Source organism: Myxine glutinosa, chromosome 2 (genome assembly GCF_964187855.1).
Source record: "Myxine glutinosa chromosome 2, kmMyxGlut1.1, whole genome shotgun sequence".
NCBI classification, from domain to species: Eukaryota; Metazoa; Chordata; class Myxini; order Myxiniformes; family Myxinidae; genus Myxine; species Myxine glutinosa.
Window position 1 is genome coordinate 223,060,784 of NC_136262.1, and position 18,284 is coordinate 223,079,067.

At 44.3% G+C, this 18,284-nt stretch overlaps 2 protein-coding genes across 5 annotated transcripts in view; both read left to right on the top strand.

Annotated features, from left to right (window-relative positions):
• Positions 1–4,717, top strand: part of NDUFA13 (NADH:ubiquinone oxidoreductase subunit A13) — a 6,863-nt gene extending 2,146 nt beyond the window's left edge. The window contains exons 3-5 of the mRNA XM_068106180.2: positions 358–429; positions 2,139–2,208; positions 4,173–4,717. Coding sequence (XP_067962281.1) covers positions 358–429; positions 2,139–2,208; positions 4,173–4,292 — 262 coding nt within the window. The 3' untranslated portion in view covers positions 4,293–4,717. The remainder of the gene's footprint in view (positions 1–357; positions 430–2,138; positions 2,209–4,172) is intronic.
• Positions 4,718–7,444: 2,727 nt separating this feature from the next.
• Positions 7,445–18,284, top strand: part of LOC137420796 (GA-binding protein subunit beta-2-like) — a 68,882-nt gene continuing 58,042 nt past the window's right edge. For 2 of the 4 annotated variants that reach the window (XM_068106173.2, XM_068106174.2), the window contains exon 1: positions 7,445–7,710. In XM_068106173.2, the coding sequence (XP_067962274.2) occupies positions 7,480–7,710 (231 nt within the window). In that variant the 5' untranslated portion in view covers positions 7,445–7,479. Of the gene's footprint in view, positions 7,711–7,888; positions 8,020–11,848; positions 14,149–18,284 lie in introns of those variants that run through there. The other 2 variants (XM_068106175.2, XM_068106176.2) reach the window with 2 other exon arrangements.

An 18,284-nucleotide genomic window follows, 5' to 3' on the forward strand; every position in this document is an offset into this window, starting at 1 on the left:
CATGGACGTTAAACTGGGCGCCCTGTCTGTCAGCATTAGGTGGTGGACGTTAAAGATCCCGTGCTGTCCATCGCAAACAGTAGGTGAGCTATTGCCAGCACCATGGCCAAATTACAAATTCTTGCCCTTACTGCTAGGAAGGCAATGGCAAACCACCCAGTATAACCTTTGCCAAGAAACTGCTTCAGTATCACCAACGCTCTGTAAAGAGTGTGGTACATCTCATGAAACATTTTTTGGATATTTAAAGATTCAATGAAATGCCAACTTAAAGGCCAGTGTGAACATGCATAGAGTTTTTGTACAGTATTTTCAAATGAAGTTTTAAATGTTTGCTTCTGATTCGATTTTCCACAGACGTCAGTTAATTGAAGATTTGGAGGCAAAGATTGTGTTGATGCCCCTTATGCAAGCGGAGAAAGATAGAAGGTAAGAAATTAACTTGCGCACGCACACAAACACCTCTGAGCTGTTTGGCTTGGGTTCAAATCTCAGCTCAGCAATCGACTGCCATCCTGGTGTTTGACACAGGTCAAGGCATCAGTATGCGTGCCGTCCCCTCAGATGGACATTAAACTGGTTGTCCTGTTTTCTGACATTAGTTGGTGGATGTTAAAGATCCCACAGTGTTCTTCACTAAGAGTGGTCAAGCTATGGCTCCCACCATGAACAAATTCCAAATTCATACCCTCTCATTGAGTATTCTGCATTGGAGTGGTGACCAGTCCAGCATTGTAACCTGAGCAAGAACTTCAGCAGAACCAGTGATCTGTATAGTTCATGCATGGTTCATGATCATTCACTTGTGAATGTGCATAATGTATATATTTTTGCTTTTTACACCAAATGCGTTTTATAACGGGCAGGTTGAGATTTAAGTGTACCTGCCCATTATGGCTGAGAGTTGTCAAGGGGCATGAATGTAATTTCACACATCTTAAAATACTCTTTCAGTACCGAACAAACGTTAGGCATTGCATTATTGGTAAGAGAAGTTCTGTAAAGATGGAAAATATTTTCTTTGAACACGATGGCTTGTTGTCATGTGAGCCGTCTCTACACGCCATTGTCAAGATGCTGCTCTCCAAACACCTTTGAATGGAATGAGGATTTATTTGCCTAATCAGTGCTGTGATTATTGATATAACTAGCGGGCGGTTCTCCCGCCCTCCAGGAGAGTACCCTTGTCGGCACCCCCTTGGTGGGCAATGTGCACAGTCTTGGAAATGCACTTTATGTTTGTCAAACCCTGGTGTTGGCTTAGCGGTTAGGGTGCCGGCTTGGGATCCTAGGATCCTGGGTTCGAATCCCGGTCGATCGCTGAATTAGCACCAGGGGGGTTGACTCAGCCTGTCATCCTTCCGAGGTCGGCAAATTGAGTACCAGCTTGCTGGGATGAATGATCACGGTGTGTACCCCGATTTAGAATAGGTACACCGTATCCCTGCGCATCGCATCGTAAGAGCGTGACCAAGGGTTGGCGTCAGGAAGGGCATCTGGCCATAAAAACATTGCCTCAAACAGGGAACCATGATTGTCATGGGGCCCACAAGGCTAACCCCTGCTCTGGCGGGGAAAATGGCCTTAAAACGATCATTCATTCATTCAATGTTTGTCATTTTTGAAAGAAATTTTATTAATCACGACATATATCAATTATATCATACTCCATATCATATGATTTGTAATACCGGCTACCATCAAAAGTGGCGATATTTCCGCTACCTGCCAATTTTGGAGTTTTGGTGACATCCACATTTGCTCCATTGAAGTAAGATGCTGCTCCATTATAGTAAGACTAATGGGCACCCCTACCCTCCGGGCAGGAGTACCCTTTTCGGGGAACCTTCAATGAGCGATATACTGCGGCACAGTCATGGAAATAATTTTTATAATTTTTTGTCATTTGTGAAAGATGTTTTATTGCTCACAACATATCAGACGCCATATCATAAGATAAAGGAAGATTATTTGTAATACCGGCTACCACCATAGGTGATGCTATTTCCACATCATGTCAATTATAGAGTTTCGGTGACATCCACGTTTGCTTCATATCTTCATTTCCATCATTGGAGTAAGATTATAGAATTTCAATTGATGCGGTGACAGTGTTGCTAAAATGTTTCTTCCCCCAGAATTCTTCGCATGCTGCGGAAAAACCTTGAAGAAGAGGCTGTCATAATGAAAGACGTGCCTGGATGGAAGGTGATGTCTAATTTTACCGTTGGCTTTCTTTTTATGACTACGCCGACGAAGTCGCCTGAGGAATTATGTTTTCAGGTTTCTGTCTGGCTGTGTCCATCCGTTCGTGCATCTCTGATAGGTTTTCGTTGCCGCGATAACTTGAGAACGGCTGAAGGGATCCAAGTCAAACTTGGTGCAGGTATTTATAGGTAAAGATTAACTGATTCGATTTTGGGGTCATGAGGTCAGAGGTCATGTTGGGTAAAAAAAATCCTGTTACCGTGATAACTTGTCAACCAGTGATGGGATTTAGACCAAAGTTGATAAAAGTATGTATTATGATGCAAAGATGAACTGATTTGATTTTGGGGTCAAAGGTCAGAGTCTGTAATATGTTTTTAACTTGAGAACGGCTGAAGGCATCAAGGTCAAACTTGTTTCATGTGTAATGATGTAATTATGAACTCATTGGGTTTTATGATCAAGAGGTGAAAGGTCAGAGGTCCTGTTGGTTAGAAATTCTGTTACCAATTACTTGTGAACCAGTAATGGGATTTTGAGCAAACTTGGTAGAAGTATATATTATGATGAAAAGATAAACTGTTTAGATTTCAGCCTCAAAGGTCAGAGGCCATGTCAGGTAAAAATGTGATACTTGAGAACAACTCAAGAGATTTAAATCAAACTTTCGTACAAGTATATATGATTGTGAAAAGATGAACTGATTATATTTCTGCATCAAAGGTCAGAGGTTGTGTTAGGTAAAAGTGTGATACTTGAGAACAGCTCAAGAGATTTAAATCGAACTTTGGTACAAGTCTCCAAAATATTATCTCCAAAATATAACTTTCTCTCTGAAAAGACCGTCTGGATAACCCTCCCATACAATCCTCTCCAAGAAGTTCTGTCACTCAAGCTTTTGGGTCTCACTATCTGCCATGATCTTTCCTGGGAAAACCACATTTCCAAGCTGACCTCCAAAGCCAGTCGCCGACTGGGCATCCTCCGTCGTGCGAAGTCCTTCCTTGGCACACCTGAGCTCCTCACCACATACAAAGCTTTCATCCGCAGCTTGATGGAGTACTGCTCTTCTCTCTGGGCTGGTGCTTCTGCCTCACACCTGGCTCGGCTTCACGCTGTTGAAACCAAAGCTTTCAGAATCATTGGAATCTCCCGTGATGAAGCTAACTCCGAGGGCCTTTCACTTACTCACCGCAGGCAGGTTGGTGGTCTTTCTGTCTTCTACCCGACTGCTCTCCGGCCTAGCTCCTCCAGCTCTGTCTGTGCTCTGTCCCCCAAATATTCCTTCAGGTCGCACAATATATGCGAGCCAACCCTCTTCTGCTGAAACTGCCAAGTTCAAGTCTCAAGTCAAGAGTCTCAAGACTCAAGTCTCTGCTCACCTTCACTCTTTCATTCCTCTTTTCTCCTGCCTCTGGAACAAACTCCCCTTTCTCTCCCAATCTTTTCTCCCGCTCCCTTTATTATATGTTTTATGTGTCCGTTTATGTTTTTTGTGATTGATGCTAGCTTTTACACGAGCCTCGATCTTGTATACAAAAAAAAAAGAGAAGTATATGATGATGAAAAGATCAACCGATTATATTTATGCATCAAAGGTCAGAGGTCATGTCAGGTAAAAATGTGATACTTGAGAACACTTGAAGGGATTTGAATCGAACTTGGTACATATGGAGATATGTATATATACATATGTATATGTATATATACATACATACATACATACATACATACATACAGAGAGACAAAAAGAGTGATATAGAGTAACTGTTTTTAAAATGCTGGTTACCATCCATCCCACTTTTAATAACTTTAAAAGAGTAATATCCCTGCTGCTATGAGTAATGCTCAACAATTTGTCCTTTGGGAATGTAAATGCCTTCTCACCTGGAGGTGTTTTGCTTTCTATGATAGCATCATGCAATGATTGCACAGTTTTGCTTTTTCTCTCTTCCTCCCCTTAGGTGGGTGAAAACATGTTCCACAGTGACCGCTGGCACATTCCCATCTCGGGAGAAGTGTTCAACTTGAGAGACAAGAAACAGCAAACCAAGGAGATGTTTGGTTACCTGTTTTCACTTTAGAATTTGAATGATGCGTAGGTACAGCCTTCTGTGCAGTGAAGCGATGGAAGGATGGATGGAAAGGTCGTTGCTTTCACCCTGTAGTAGCTAATGTTGAGATTGAAATATTTTGTGACGTTAGAATGAAGCAAGTGCACCAAACAAAGAAAGGCCTCACTTTTTGAACCGATGTTCTTAAGCCATGAATTTGATTCAAAAAGACGGCGATTACAACATTATTCCTTTTACCTGGTACAAACGTTGCTGTTTGTAACTTGCTTTTCATGTTGCAATTTATTTGACCATGTCACAAAGCTTATTGCAATTAAGTTTGCACACAATTGCTGTGGTAAACATCCAATTTCTATCCAAATCCATTTTTTTCTTCACAGCCATTTGATGACCTGCATTGATGTAATAAAGTCAACTGATGACGACTAAACTGAGGTGGAATTTTGTGACTATTCATTAAGCCTCCACCCCACCTCCTGTTGCAGGGTTTGTTTCTACAATTTTTAATGGTTCCTCAGAGTTTCTTACACCTCGATTAGTGTTAAACCACCAGTTAAGGTGTTTTTTTTTTTTACTACCAATGTCCGAGTTCTATCTCAGAGCTGGCTGGGACTTTCGGATTGAAATTTTGCATCAATGGGAATAAAAAGTGTGTGGGAATGGCATTTTTGACCTTAACCTAATTTTAAGGTCATGACCTGATTATAGATATTTTAACATTTCTCACCATAACCCAACTAAGGTTTGTCCTATCGGAACAATATTGCTCTCGAGATAACCTAGACCAAGAGCAAGGCACATTTACACTTGATTTACATCATACCCCTCCGGATCAAAGGTGAGGGTCAAATGGAGGTCTGAAAAAAAAACAAAAAACTTTTTTTGTCATTGCTCAATTTTGCCAATGCAGAATCTCAAAGACCGCTTGGTCTCCCAATGTATTATTGCATCATTATTGTGGTTCTGCTCGGAAGATGTGCATCTGATACTTGATTCGTGTCCTTGACCTACTTTTTTTCCAATTGTGACTGAATAACAAAACACATTTTTGATCGTAATTTAAATAATCCACCGATTTTCATGATGAGTTTTATGGATAGATTATACATGGAGACATTTCCTTAATTTACACTATTTACCACTGCTTACCTCCACTCATTTGTTCCTTTTTTCTTGCCTGTGGAACCAACTTCCACATCCTTGTCAATTTCATTCTTCCCTCCAGGTCGTAAAGATGGCTGTTCACCACCATCTCAGATCGTCCCCAATCCAAAACCATGATCTTTTCTACCCTCATTAACCCCCACCCAAATGCCTCCTCCTTCCATTTTTCCAGTTTTTCCCTCGGAGTTTCTTTCTGCATCTATCTCTTCTACCCTCTCCTGGCCCCTATCCTGCCCTCTATAATCCTCTCCTGCCCCCTATTCCTCCCCACACACAGTTTGGCCAAGTCTCCCTCTATCTTGGCACTCAACTTTACTGTTCCTTTTGCGTCCTGTTTTTGTCTTACATCCTGATCTGTTCACTGTCAGTTCCACAACCCTCGACTATGTATCCAAAAAAAATCCCAAATGTTGAAGGTCAAGGTCATGTTATGGTCCAAAAATATGGCCATCATTGGATCGTGGGCTTACCCTTGGCGATGGTGGGGAGGGTTACCCTTGGTGATGGCTTTGTGATCACATATCTCGTTTTCAATTGTTTTTATTCAAGATCTGTTGGTCTTTGAATTGTGTGGAAGGCCTTGTTTTTGACCACCTCAATAGAGGCATCATGGGAAGTAGGGGCACCAGCCCAGAGTGAGAAGCTACACTCCATGGAGCTACGTATGAAAGCCTTGTGACCTGTGATGACCTCAATACAGCCCTGGAGAGTCTTGACTCTGGTGTGCCTGGCCTTGGTGATATGATCCTCCCATGAAGGGTTGTGGCAGATCGGCCAATTATTTCCAGAGACTGCACCTCTCAGTGGCTGTCCAAATAAGTGGATTGGATAGTTTGATTTGCCAATCCTTGTGGAGAGAGTGTGTGAGTGAATGACTTTCTGGCGTTGAACATCATGTGCCAAGTAAGTGACAAGCTGCTTATCGTGTACTGTTCAGACAAAAGGGATTCAGCAGTGGTGGATCTTTCATAATTATGATGTACCTGCACAGGGTGCAGTCATCAGCAAAATGTTAAGGGTTGTTTTCAGGTGAATCAGAAAGATCATTGATATAGATCATGTATATCAAGGTAGTGTATCAAGATGCTACCTTGTTGAACCTGAGCCTGAAGGGAATGATCAAGGAAAAGGACACCATCAAGGATCAACCACCGTTTCTGCTCACACAGGATAGCAGACAACCATTTTCTGTATGACTTTTATTACTGTACTACTGTTTCTGTATGACTTTTGCCTGAAATGACCTCCCTGAAAAATAGCATTTTGTAATTTTTGAACAGCACAACACGAACAGCACGTTTTGAACAGCACGTTTTGAACAGCACGTTTCCCAATCGGCTCGTTGCCGGATTTTAAAAGCCAATTCAATCGCACTTGATGCCAAAGTCTCGTACCTTGAATGACCACGTACAGGTTTTTATAAACACAAGGTTTATTACCACAGAGAGAGTGTGAGGGGGGAAACGTGGCAATGAAATACACCTCTGACGTTTTTGAGGCATAGATCTACTGGAATCTATATATCCCACAAAGAATAACATAACCCTTCCTGCCGCGAGTTACTGCACTAGTTACCTGAGAGCATCAGACTCATAACTGACTCATAACCACAGTGCGGTCATTCCTGTTGATAAATAATAAGGGGTTTGTGGGGTGTTGAGGTTTAAAAAAATTTTTTTTAATCAAAATGGTTTCGATTGGTGGTCCAGAACAGACCTGGTGATCGTCGGATTCAGGGAAGGTGATCCTGAGGCTGATGGACCATTGCTTGGTTTTATTAAGTGCGATCGGTTTTAAAGTTGTGAAATGTCAACAAGCACATTGCATACCATATTGAAAGTGCGAAACGAATCCAAATGTTCCCGCGGGAGGACACCATTGCCGCCAAGGCGAGACCATCGCTGCCCTCCCTCACGTGGCCGCCGGACCCCCGCCCAGCGTGCACTCACGCGACAAGAAGAAATAGTCCAACTGCAAAGGAATCTCGAAATGGCGATATAAAGGATTCCTCACGTTCAGTATAATCCACCGAATGCAAAAACGTCGGTGGAGTGACATAAAGGATGCACCCGAGGATGATCGGGCACCTTCGCGCCCCGTGCTCGCCATGGCCGTTGCGCGGAGCGATCTGGAGCCGCGGGAACGAGCGCTGCGGCTGGAATTCCTTCCGGCCGGATTTGCCGCAGCCGCGGATTTTCGTGCAAAGCGTGCGGGCTTCGGCGGGACGTTACAAAGGAACGCGACGGACGAGCGTCGGCAGAAGGTGAGCGTCGCGAGACGTCGCACGCCGGACTCGTAATACGATAACTTATTCCAGGTCATGGCGCCCGCCCGCTCACCGGATGTGGAAGTGGCGGCGAAGCGGGAAACTTCCCCCGGAAAGGGCGCCGCTCGTTAGTCGTTAGGCGGTGTCAGTACATCGCGATCCTGGGGATGGGTGTGCGGTAGTTCTCCGAGTCTTGAGATTTGCGTTCCGGCCGCGGATAGGCGGCCCATGCCCGGCACGGATCTAGGACGAGCCGGGCCTCGCCGTGGGCCGCCTCGGTTCTTATCGGCTCCCTGACAGGCCTGAGTAAACTATCCTAGGTCGCTGTTTCGGACTAGGCCGCCATTGAGCTGCAGTTTTCTCGCGCTCGTTTTGAATCCTTTATTTCAATGTATTAAACGCTCGTTCTTTGTCATGTCTGTGATTGCTTTTCCTTTATCCTGTTTAACGTCGGTTTTCAGGTTTTCGCAACTTGTTGCTTTTTGTGTGGTATAAAAACATGGCGTTAGATGTTCCTTTAATTTCTCTCCTTGCAATAACTGCATGCTTCGATGTGGTTTTGTACGGTCACGTATGGCAGTAACACCACCCTCCATGTTGCTGGGAATGTAAAACATACTCATCTAGAAGGCTACTCGGTAGAGAGCATACCTCCACCAGGCTGAGCCAGTTTATGTTTTGTATTCCAGGGATAGGCCAGATCTGGATTCGGACCTGAACCAAAATCTAATCGGCTTGTTCTTGTCACCTAACTAGCTCGTCCACCAAGTTTAGTCATAACTCGTCCATAACCTTTTAAAAAATATCATGTAAATATATCGCTTTTCACCCGATCTCTCAATAGTGAAGAATCACTTAAAAATTAAATAATTCTCGTATCCGAATCCATATTCACATCATTCATTCATTCATTCAATCATTCAATCAATCAATCAATCCTTCAATGAAATCAATCACAATACCTGAATCAATACCTGAATACCTGAATTTGAATGAAAAATCAATGAAATGAAATGAAATCAATGAAAATATTCATTTGTCCTTGTCACACACACAACCTGTCTACCAAGTTTCGTCCAAATCCGTCCACAACTTTTTGAGATATCCTGCTATGTATCGGGTTTAGCCAGATCTCTCAATAGTGAAGAATCACTTAGAAATTAAATAATTCTCATATCCGATTCCCTGTTCAGATCTTCACCAAAATCGAATCAATTTGTCCTCGTCACACACACAACCTGTCCACCAAGTTTCGTCCAAATCCGTCCATAACTTTTTGAGATATCCTGCTATGTATCGGGTTTAGCCAGATCTCTCAATAGTGAAGAATCACTTAGAAATTAAATAATTCTCATATCCGATTCCCTGTTCAGATCTTCACCAAAATCGAATCAATTTGTCCTCGTCACACACACAACCTGTCTACCACGTTTCGTCCAAATACGTCCACAACTTTTTGAGATATCCTGCTATGTATCGGGTTTAGCCAGATCTCTCAATAGTGAAGAATCACTTAGAAATTAAATAATTCTCATATCCGATTCCCTGTTCAGATCTTCACCAAAATCGAATCAATTTGTCCTTGTCACACACACAACCTGTCTACCAAGTTTCGTCCTAATCCGTCCACAACTTTTTGAGATATCCTGCTATGTATCGGGTTTAGCCAGATCTCTCAATAGTGAAGAATCACTTAGAAATTAAATAATTCTCATATCCGATTCCCTGTTCAGATCTTCACCAAAATCGGATCAATTTGTCCTTGTCACACACACACAACCTGTCCAAGTTTCGTCCAAATCCGTCCATAACTTTTTGAGATATCCTGCGATGTCATTTTGGCCCTATCTCCCAATGGTGAAGAATCACTTGAAAATTAAATAATTCTCGTATCCAAATTCAGATCTTCACCAAAATCGATTCAATTTGTCCTCGTCACACACACAACCTGTCCACCAAGTTTCGTCCAAATCCGTCCATAACTTTTTGAGATATCCTGCTATGTATCGGGTTTAGCCAGATCTCTCAATAGTGAAGAATCACTTAGAAATTAAATAATTCTCGTATCCGATTCCCTGTTCAGATCTTCACCAAAATCGAATCAATTTGTCCTTGTCACACACACACAACCTGTCCAAGTTTCGTCCAAATCCGTCCATAACTTTTTGAGATATCGCGCTATGTATCAGTTTTAGCCATATCACTCAATGGTGCAGGATCACTTAGAAATTAAATAAATATCGTATCCAAATTCAGATCTTCACCAAAATCGATTCAATTTGTCCTCGTCACACACACAACCTGTCCACCAAGTTTCGTCCAAATCCATCCATAACTTTTTGAGATATCGTGCTATGTATCAGTTTTAGCCATTTCACTCAATGGTGCAGGATCACTTAGAAATTAAATAATTCTCGTATATGAATCCATATTCAGATCTTCACCACAATCGAATATATTTGTCCTTGTCAGACACACACAACCTGTCCACCAAGTTTCGTCCAAATCCGTCCATAACTTTTTGAGATATCGTGCTATGTGTTAGTTTTAGCCCTATCTCCCAATGGTGAAGAATCATTTTTAAAAATTTCAGATCCTGATCCGGTTCTTCACCAAAATCTAATCATTTCATTCTCGTCACAGACGCTACCTCTCCGCTGAATTTTGGCCAAATCCGTCCACAACCTTTTTAGACATCTTGCTCACAGACAGACAGACAGACAGACAGGGGTGAAAACAACGTCCATCCACCTTCGGTGGCAGAGGTAATAACAGGACTGCTGTCGGATTTATATTGGTATCTATCTATAATTCCAGTAATCTCTGTCTGTCTGTCTGTACGTCTGTACGTTTGTCTGTGACCGCTGTTTCTCGACAACCACGGGTCCGATATACTTTTAACTTGCCAGGTATATTGCTGGGGACCCGAGGATGTGCCTTTTCAAGGTTTCATATTAATCGGACAATTACTTACCGAGCTATGTCCAAAAAACGATTCAACCAATCAGAGAGCAGCGAACGATCGCGTGTGCCGAACGTGGCGGGCACACTCTGCCTCGGATGGCACATTTGAGAGCGTATTCATTTATTTCACGTTTGCAAACTATGTTGGCGTTAAACTATGTTTTACAACTAATAAAAACGAATTTGCGATTCATTCGCTTTCCTGCGCGTTTGTGCACGCGATGGCGATTTCTTTACCAAACTCCGGAAGCCGTTCGCTTTGGACCAAACCATTGCATGTAAATAGAGGGGGGGGATTGTCACCACTCGCAAGCCGTTCGCTTTGGACCAAACCATTTCATGTAAATAGAGGGGGGGGATATAATTTTAGATATAGATATAGTACGGGCATGCCCTAGTATGAGTAAAGAGAGCAAGTTAGTAAAATAACTCTGCAAGCCCAAAGAAAGTATGAGAAGGACATGGCTAAGAAGATTAAACATAATAGCAAGGTATTATTTACGTATACAAGGGGTAAAGAACAGGTTAGGACAGGTATGGGCCCACTGAGGGAGAGTAGTTGGTGAGGAAAGTGAGATGGCAGGGTTAGGGTTAGTAAATAAAGGTAGTCAGTATGGGTTTACCAAAGGGAGGTCTTGTCCAACAAATCTTTTAGAGTTTTATGAAGCATTTTCTGATTGGATCGATAAGGGAAGTGAAAGGGTCATCGTATATGTAGACTTTAAGAAGGTATTTGATAAGGTACCCCAAATGAGGTTGTTAGATATGGTGAGGGCTTGCGGAGTTGCTGGTCAGGTAGCTAGCTGATATAGTTTGAGGAAGCAAAGAGTGGCTGCGAGTCAGAGGATGTAAGCAGTGGTACCTCAGGGATCAGTACTAGGGCCATTATTATTTGTAATTTACATCAATGATTTGGATCGTGGGGTGAGGAGTTGACTTTCCAAATTTGCAGATGACACAAAGATTTGAGGTGAGGTAGATAACAGAGGAAGTGGTGATCAGATTCAGGAAAGTATATTGATGCTAGCATGGATTGGGCAAAAGATTGGTAGATGCAATTTAACCGAAACAAGTGTAAGGTGCTGTAGAGTCTTAGAAATGCCTTTGACAGGAAAGAGGAGGACGAATTTGCTGCACTTATGAAGGAAGTCATGAAATGCCTAGAGTCACTGGAGTCGCTCTGGGGAGATTTTGAGAAGGGATTAGGAGTGACAGCCCATCTTTGGAGCATGTACATAGACATGGTGCTTATTCTAAGGCATTACATCCATGCTGAGAGAGCTGGGCTGTGGCAACAGCACTTACAAGAGGTACAGAATATGCTACCCTATACCATTGCTTCCGGCCATAGTAAGTACATGTCCTGCCTTCCGATCTATCTCAGTGAGATGCAAAAGCTTCCAGAAACAGCACCAGAAGTGCACGAGGAGTTTGCAGCTGGCAAATTCACAGTTCACCAGACTGCAGGAGACTTTAATGGTGTGTGGACAGACCTTGCCCTTGAACAGACCTACAATAGGGAAGGCAAAACAAGCCTCTTTAAGGGTATAACACAATCTGAATCAGCACGAGAAAAGTACATCAAGGCTCTACCGTTCATGACCTCTGTCTCTGAAAGTGTAAAACAGATGGCACACATGGCCTCGCCGCAATCTGACCACCACGAGAAGCTGAGGAAAGACGACATGGAAGCCGTGTTGTAGATCAAACGGACCGTGGAAGAGAAGATGCAAAACCCATTCGATCCTTCACATGCGACAGATAAACTAATGAACATATCCACAGGTCAGATTCTTGCAGCAACTACCCTGGTAGATGCCAAACGTCTAGGCTTGGAGGCAATGGATGCTGCCACGACGACGAATGCAGACAAGATTGTCCAACCGAAGATAGAAACATTCGCCACGCATCTGAAGAAAAGTAAGAAAAAGATGGACACTGTGAAAGAAGTCATCAGAGAGGCGAGTGCAGTGACAAGGGAACTTTGTTTCGCACAGGACCTGAGTGATGAGGCACGGACTGAGGAATTTAGTTACGAATGGCTTGAGTACCCTCCCTCGTTGTTTGAGCCAGAGAAGAATGGATTTTCCATGCGCAAAGGTTGCAAATCCAACTATCTACAGGCAGAGGTTGCCGAGTCATGGGAACCGTTAAAAGAGTTGCCTCCTTCTGCATCTGATGCAGTTTATGTAGTTGATGCAATGGCATTCATCCAGCGGTTCAACACACTTGGTTCGAGTACATTTGACCAACTTCAGGAAAGGTACAGGAACAAACTCTTGAACATGAAACCCAGACATTGCACTGAAGTGCATTTCGTGGGCGATCAATATGATTTTGGGTTAAAGAGTCTAAAAGGGGATGAACGCCAGAGACGGGAGTCAAATACCAACTTGCCAGAGTTTGTTCCAGCGGACATCATGAAAATCCCTGATTGGAACACATTCCTGTCAAACCCTTGTAACAAGACCAATCTGCTGTCGTATCTTGCTTCACGTTGGTCCCAGGAGTCATCCTGGCCTGATGGCTTCTGCCTGGTCCTTGGGGTCAATGCCCAGGCACCTCGTGTGATGCAGACGGAACATACCAATGTTGATGAGCTGTACTGCCCTAACCACGAGGAGGCGGACACCAGAATCTTTGCTCACATTGCTAGCTGTGACAACAGCGTAGTTGTCATTCAGGCTACAGATACAGATATCATCGTCTTGTCAATGTATCATTTCCCTCGGTTGACAAACGTTGTTGAGTTATGGGTGGAAAAGGATGATCTGTTCCTCCCCATCCATGACTTGGTGAATGAGTTGGCCAAAGCAGTTGGAAAGGACGTATTGGCACTCACAGACACACTGCTCATCTCCTACATTCTGTCAGGTTGTGATTCGGTGAGCTATCCTTTCAAACGAACGGGATAAGAAGAGAGCAGTGAAAGTCACACTCCAGCATGTTGACAAACAGCCAGCGTTGTCCAATTTCATCCGACATGAATCCGGACCTTCTGCACATGATCAGGTGATAACTGAAGCACGAAGCTTCTTTTGTGATCTCTACGGCAAGCCAGGGTATTCATCCCTGGATAAGCTCCACGCCCACTTGTTTGCATCTAGCAAACTAGATCTGCGCTCCCTTCCTCCAACAGAAGATGCTTTTCACTTCCATGTTCTCAGGAGCCTTTGTCAGATCAGCTTATACAAGCAAGCTTCACTCAGCAATCCAGTGCTTCTTCCACCTGAAGAGTATGGCAGGAGTGTGGATGGTGACAGGTTAATTCCTGTCATGAAGAGCAAGCCATCAAAGCCTTCTGCTGCGAAGTTGAAGTACTGCAAATGTAAGAAGAAACCGAACTGCCTGAGGAATTGCCCTTGTGCGAAAGCTGGAGTACCGTGCATCATTGCATGTGCCTGCAATGGCGACAGAGAAAAATGTGGACGGCTTCTGACTGATGACGGTGATGATGATGAGTAAATAGAGGTAATGACACTTTTCCAGACAGTATGTGGTATGACTTGTCGTTTTAAAACATGTTGAAGAGTACCGTGCAAATAGATAGTGTGAATGCCCGATTTTGGTGATTTTTTAAAAGTTATGCAAATCTAAAGTGACATACATGCCAGTAAGTTAAGTTCAGTCAGGGCATTTCTTTCCCAAAAACATCAGAGGGGTACAAACAACATATTTTGGGTGTAAAAGTTTGGCTATATTGAGCTTGAAGTAGGAAAAATGTGATTTTATTTTCTAAAGGAGCTAAACTTTTAGCTTAACCCACTTTCCGTGACCTTTTGACCTCTGCTGACCTCATGGATGGTCCAATCACGTTGAATCATATTTCATATAAAAGCCAACTTTATAACAAAAAGAATGAGTGGTAATTTGTTGCACTCATCCCTGTATTATGGGATATATGGTCAATTGAATTTCCCCTACCCCTAAATTTCTTGCTTTTTTTACAGTTGACACCCCAAGTTAAAAAATGTCCCTACAGAATTCGCGCAATCCAAACTACCTTGCTAAAGTCACTTTTCTGGTGGCTAACACCCCCACAGACATGATCTAGGGGTCAAACATTTTATAGCAGGGGTGTCACTTCAAAATCAAATTTTGAGGTCTCGGATCCCAGACTATTCCTCATCTTTCACGTTTTCCATCAGCTTCTCCATTGCACACCAGAACTTGTCCTTCTCTTCATCGCTCCGACCAACCTGCGGAGCATATCCCGAGATGATGTTCACCAAGAGCTTTCCAATCATCATTTTCACCATCATCAACCTTTCACTCACTCTAGTCACACTCACCACACTGTCTACAAACTCCTCAGAAAACAGGACACCAACACCATTCACGCCCTCCGGGCACCCTTGCCACACAAACTTGTATTTCTGTCCCTGCCTACCCTTCACCATTCTCACACCACTTCCCTTCCATCTCGTCTCCTGCACACAACATATGTCCACTCTTCTTCTGACTAATACTTCCACCACTTCTCCTGATCTCCCTGTCATTGTCCCTACATTCCATGTCCCAAATCTCAGAAATCTCAGAAACCGATCTCCACGTCGGGCATCAGACGTTTCGTCGTCATAAATGGAATGATTTCCACCCTTGCTTCGATCGGGTTCCCCACCTTGAGTTTTGACGAGAGGGAGTGGGGTCACCCACGGGGTACTTCGGGCTGTACCCTGCCCATATGTAGTCGTAATTGTCATGGTTCTCTTTTTGAGGCAATGTTTTAATGGCCGGATGCCCTTCCTGACGCCACTCCATCTACATCTCGCTGTCTGATAATATGGACCAACTTCTATCTACCCATCCCAACTCTCTCTTCCTCATATGTGGTGATTTCAACTGTCACCATGCCAGTTGGCTGGGGGTGGGTACCTCTCTCACCAGCCATGGCTCTTCAGCAAAGGACTTCTGTGACTCACTGGGACTGACACAATCTGTCAATTTCCCAACCCGGATCTCAGTCAACGGAGCATCTTCTCTTCTGGACTTGGTTATGACTAACTTCCCTGAAAATGTCTGCTGCTCTTCTTCTGCTCCAATCGGCTCTTCTGATCATGTGCTTGTTAAAGTGGACATCTCTCTGACCATTCTCAGAGAGCCTCCTCAGCGTCGACGAGTCTGGCATTTCACTCAGGCCAACTGGCACGGTCTTCAAGCAGCCATCAATCATCTGGACTGGTCTCCCATCTCTACTGCCTCTGACATCAACTCATCCTGGGAATTCTTCCAAAGTAAATTGCTCTCTCTCATGCACAGATTTATCCCATCTCGTCTTCAGTTGTCATACCCTTCCTCCCGTCCATGGTACACGGAATCTTGTGGTGAGGCTATTGCCCAGAAACAACTTGCTTTAGTCTCCTGGAAAGCAAATCCAACAGAAGGAAATCTCATTTCCTTTCACAAAGCCCGAAACAAGTGTGTGTCCACCCTCAGGAGAGCCAGGAAACAATATCTCTCCGTTCTCAGGACCGAACTCTCTTATCTGTCTCCCTCTTCCAAATCCTGGTGGCGTCTGGTCAAATCTGTTTCTGGTGTTTGTTCCCCCTCCATCCCCTCCCTCACCTCAAATGACCACATGGCTGACTCCGCACGTAAAAAAGCTGAATGCCTCAAGTCTGTGTTTGCCTCTAAATCTTGTGTCCCAAACCCATCCCTCTCTGTACCCACCGTACCCAGTCGTACCCAGCTGCTCCTGGACTCTGTGTCCTTTCCTCCTGACAAGGTGGAAAAGTTTCTGTCAACCCTCGACTCTGATTCTGCAACTGGACCTGACGGCATCAGCCCATGGGTCCTAAAATCATGTTCTTCCGCTCTTTCACTCCCTCTCTCTGTTCTCTTCACCCTCTCTTTTGCTCAAGGTCATCTTCCATCTGCTTGGAAATCTGCCAACATCACCGCTTTGCACAAAAAAGGTGCAAAAACAGATCCCAGCAACTACAGACCAATCAGCCTTCGCCCAATTATCAGCAAAGTCATGGAATCCATCATTGCTTCAGATATGAAATCTTTCCTCTTCTCCAATGGCTTGATCTTTGATCATCAATTTGGTTTCAGACCTGGACACTCCACTCTGGACATTCTGCTTCTGCTTTCTCAACAATGGATGGAGGTCCTCAATGCCAAACAAGAAATTAGAGCAGTCTCCCTTGACATATCACGTGCCTTCGATACGGTCTGGCACCCCGCTCTGCTCACCAAACTCTCCTCTTTTGGTATCCATGGAAATCTCCACGCATGGCTGGCGGACTTCCTCTCTAGTCGTAGTCAACGTGTGGCCCTGAATGGGTTTCTCTCATCTCCTCTTCCTGTTCAGGCTGGAGTTCCCCAAGGCAGTGTTCTGGGCCCTGTGCTTTTTCTGGTCTTCATCAATGATCTCTCTGACTCTCTTGAAAATCCTCTCTATCTCTTTGCTGACGACTCTACTCTCTGTCGCTCCATTCTTCATCCCTCAGATCGGCAGTCTGCAGCCTCCTCACTCTCTGCAGACCTTGACAAAATCACAGACTGGGCAAACAAGTGGAACATGTCTTTCAATCCTGACAAATCTCACACTCTTACGATGTCTCTCCGAAAAGACCGACTGGACAACCCTCCCATCCACTTTCTGAATAATCCTCTCCAAGAAATTCTGTCACTCAAGCTTTTGGGTCTCACGATCTGCCATGATCTTTCCTGGGAAACCCACATTTCAAATCTGGCCTCCAAAGCCAGTCGCCGACTGGGCATCCTCCGTCGTGCGAAGTCCTTCCTTGGCACACCTGAGCTCCTCACCACATACAAGGCTTTCATCCGCAGCTCAATGGAATACTGCTCTCCCCTCTGGGCTGGTGCCCCTGCCTCACACCTAGCTCGCCTTCACGCTGTTGAAACCAAAGCATTCAGAATCATTGGAATCTCCCGCGATGAAGCTAACTCCAAGGGCCTCTCACTCACTCACCGCAGGCAGGTTGGTGGTCTTTCCGTCTTCTACCGACTCCTCTCTGGCCTTGCCCCCTAGCTCTCTCTGGGCTCTGTCCCGCAAATATTCCTACAGGTCGCACAAGATCTGCCTGCAACCCTCTTATGGTTAAACTGCCAAAATCAAGACTCTCTGCTCACCTTCACTCCTTCATTCCTCTTTTCTCCCGCCTCTGGAACAAACTCCCTCACTCTCTTCAATCCCACTCCACCCTCCAAGTCTTTAAAACGGCTGTTCACCCCCATCCAAAACCTTGATCTTTTCTACCCCCGCTAATTTCACCCCAATTCCACTTTTTTGAAATACCAACTTCTGTCCAGGAAGTCCTTGGTGTCCTTGTGTTTTATACTTCTCCCTCCCCCCCCCCAACCCCCCCCCCCCCCCCTGCTCATGCCTCCTCCCACCGGGCCCTCTCCCTTCCACACATCTCCCTGCTCTCGGATGTTGTGTTTGTGTGCTTCCCCTTCTCTCCCCATCTTGTCTTCTGCTCCCTCTTTTTGAGTATTTTATTTGTCTGGTTGATTTGTTTGTGAAGTAAATGTTAGCTCTTTCACGAGCCTCGATTCAGTATACAAAAAAAACAAAAAAAAAAACCTTTTAGTCGCCTCTTACGACACGCAGGGATACGGTGTACCTATTCTAAACC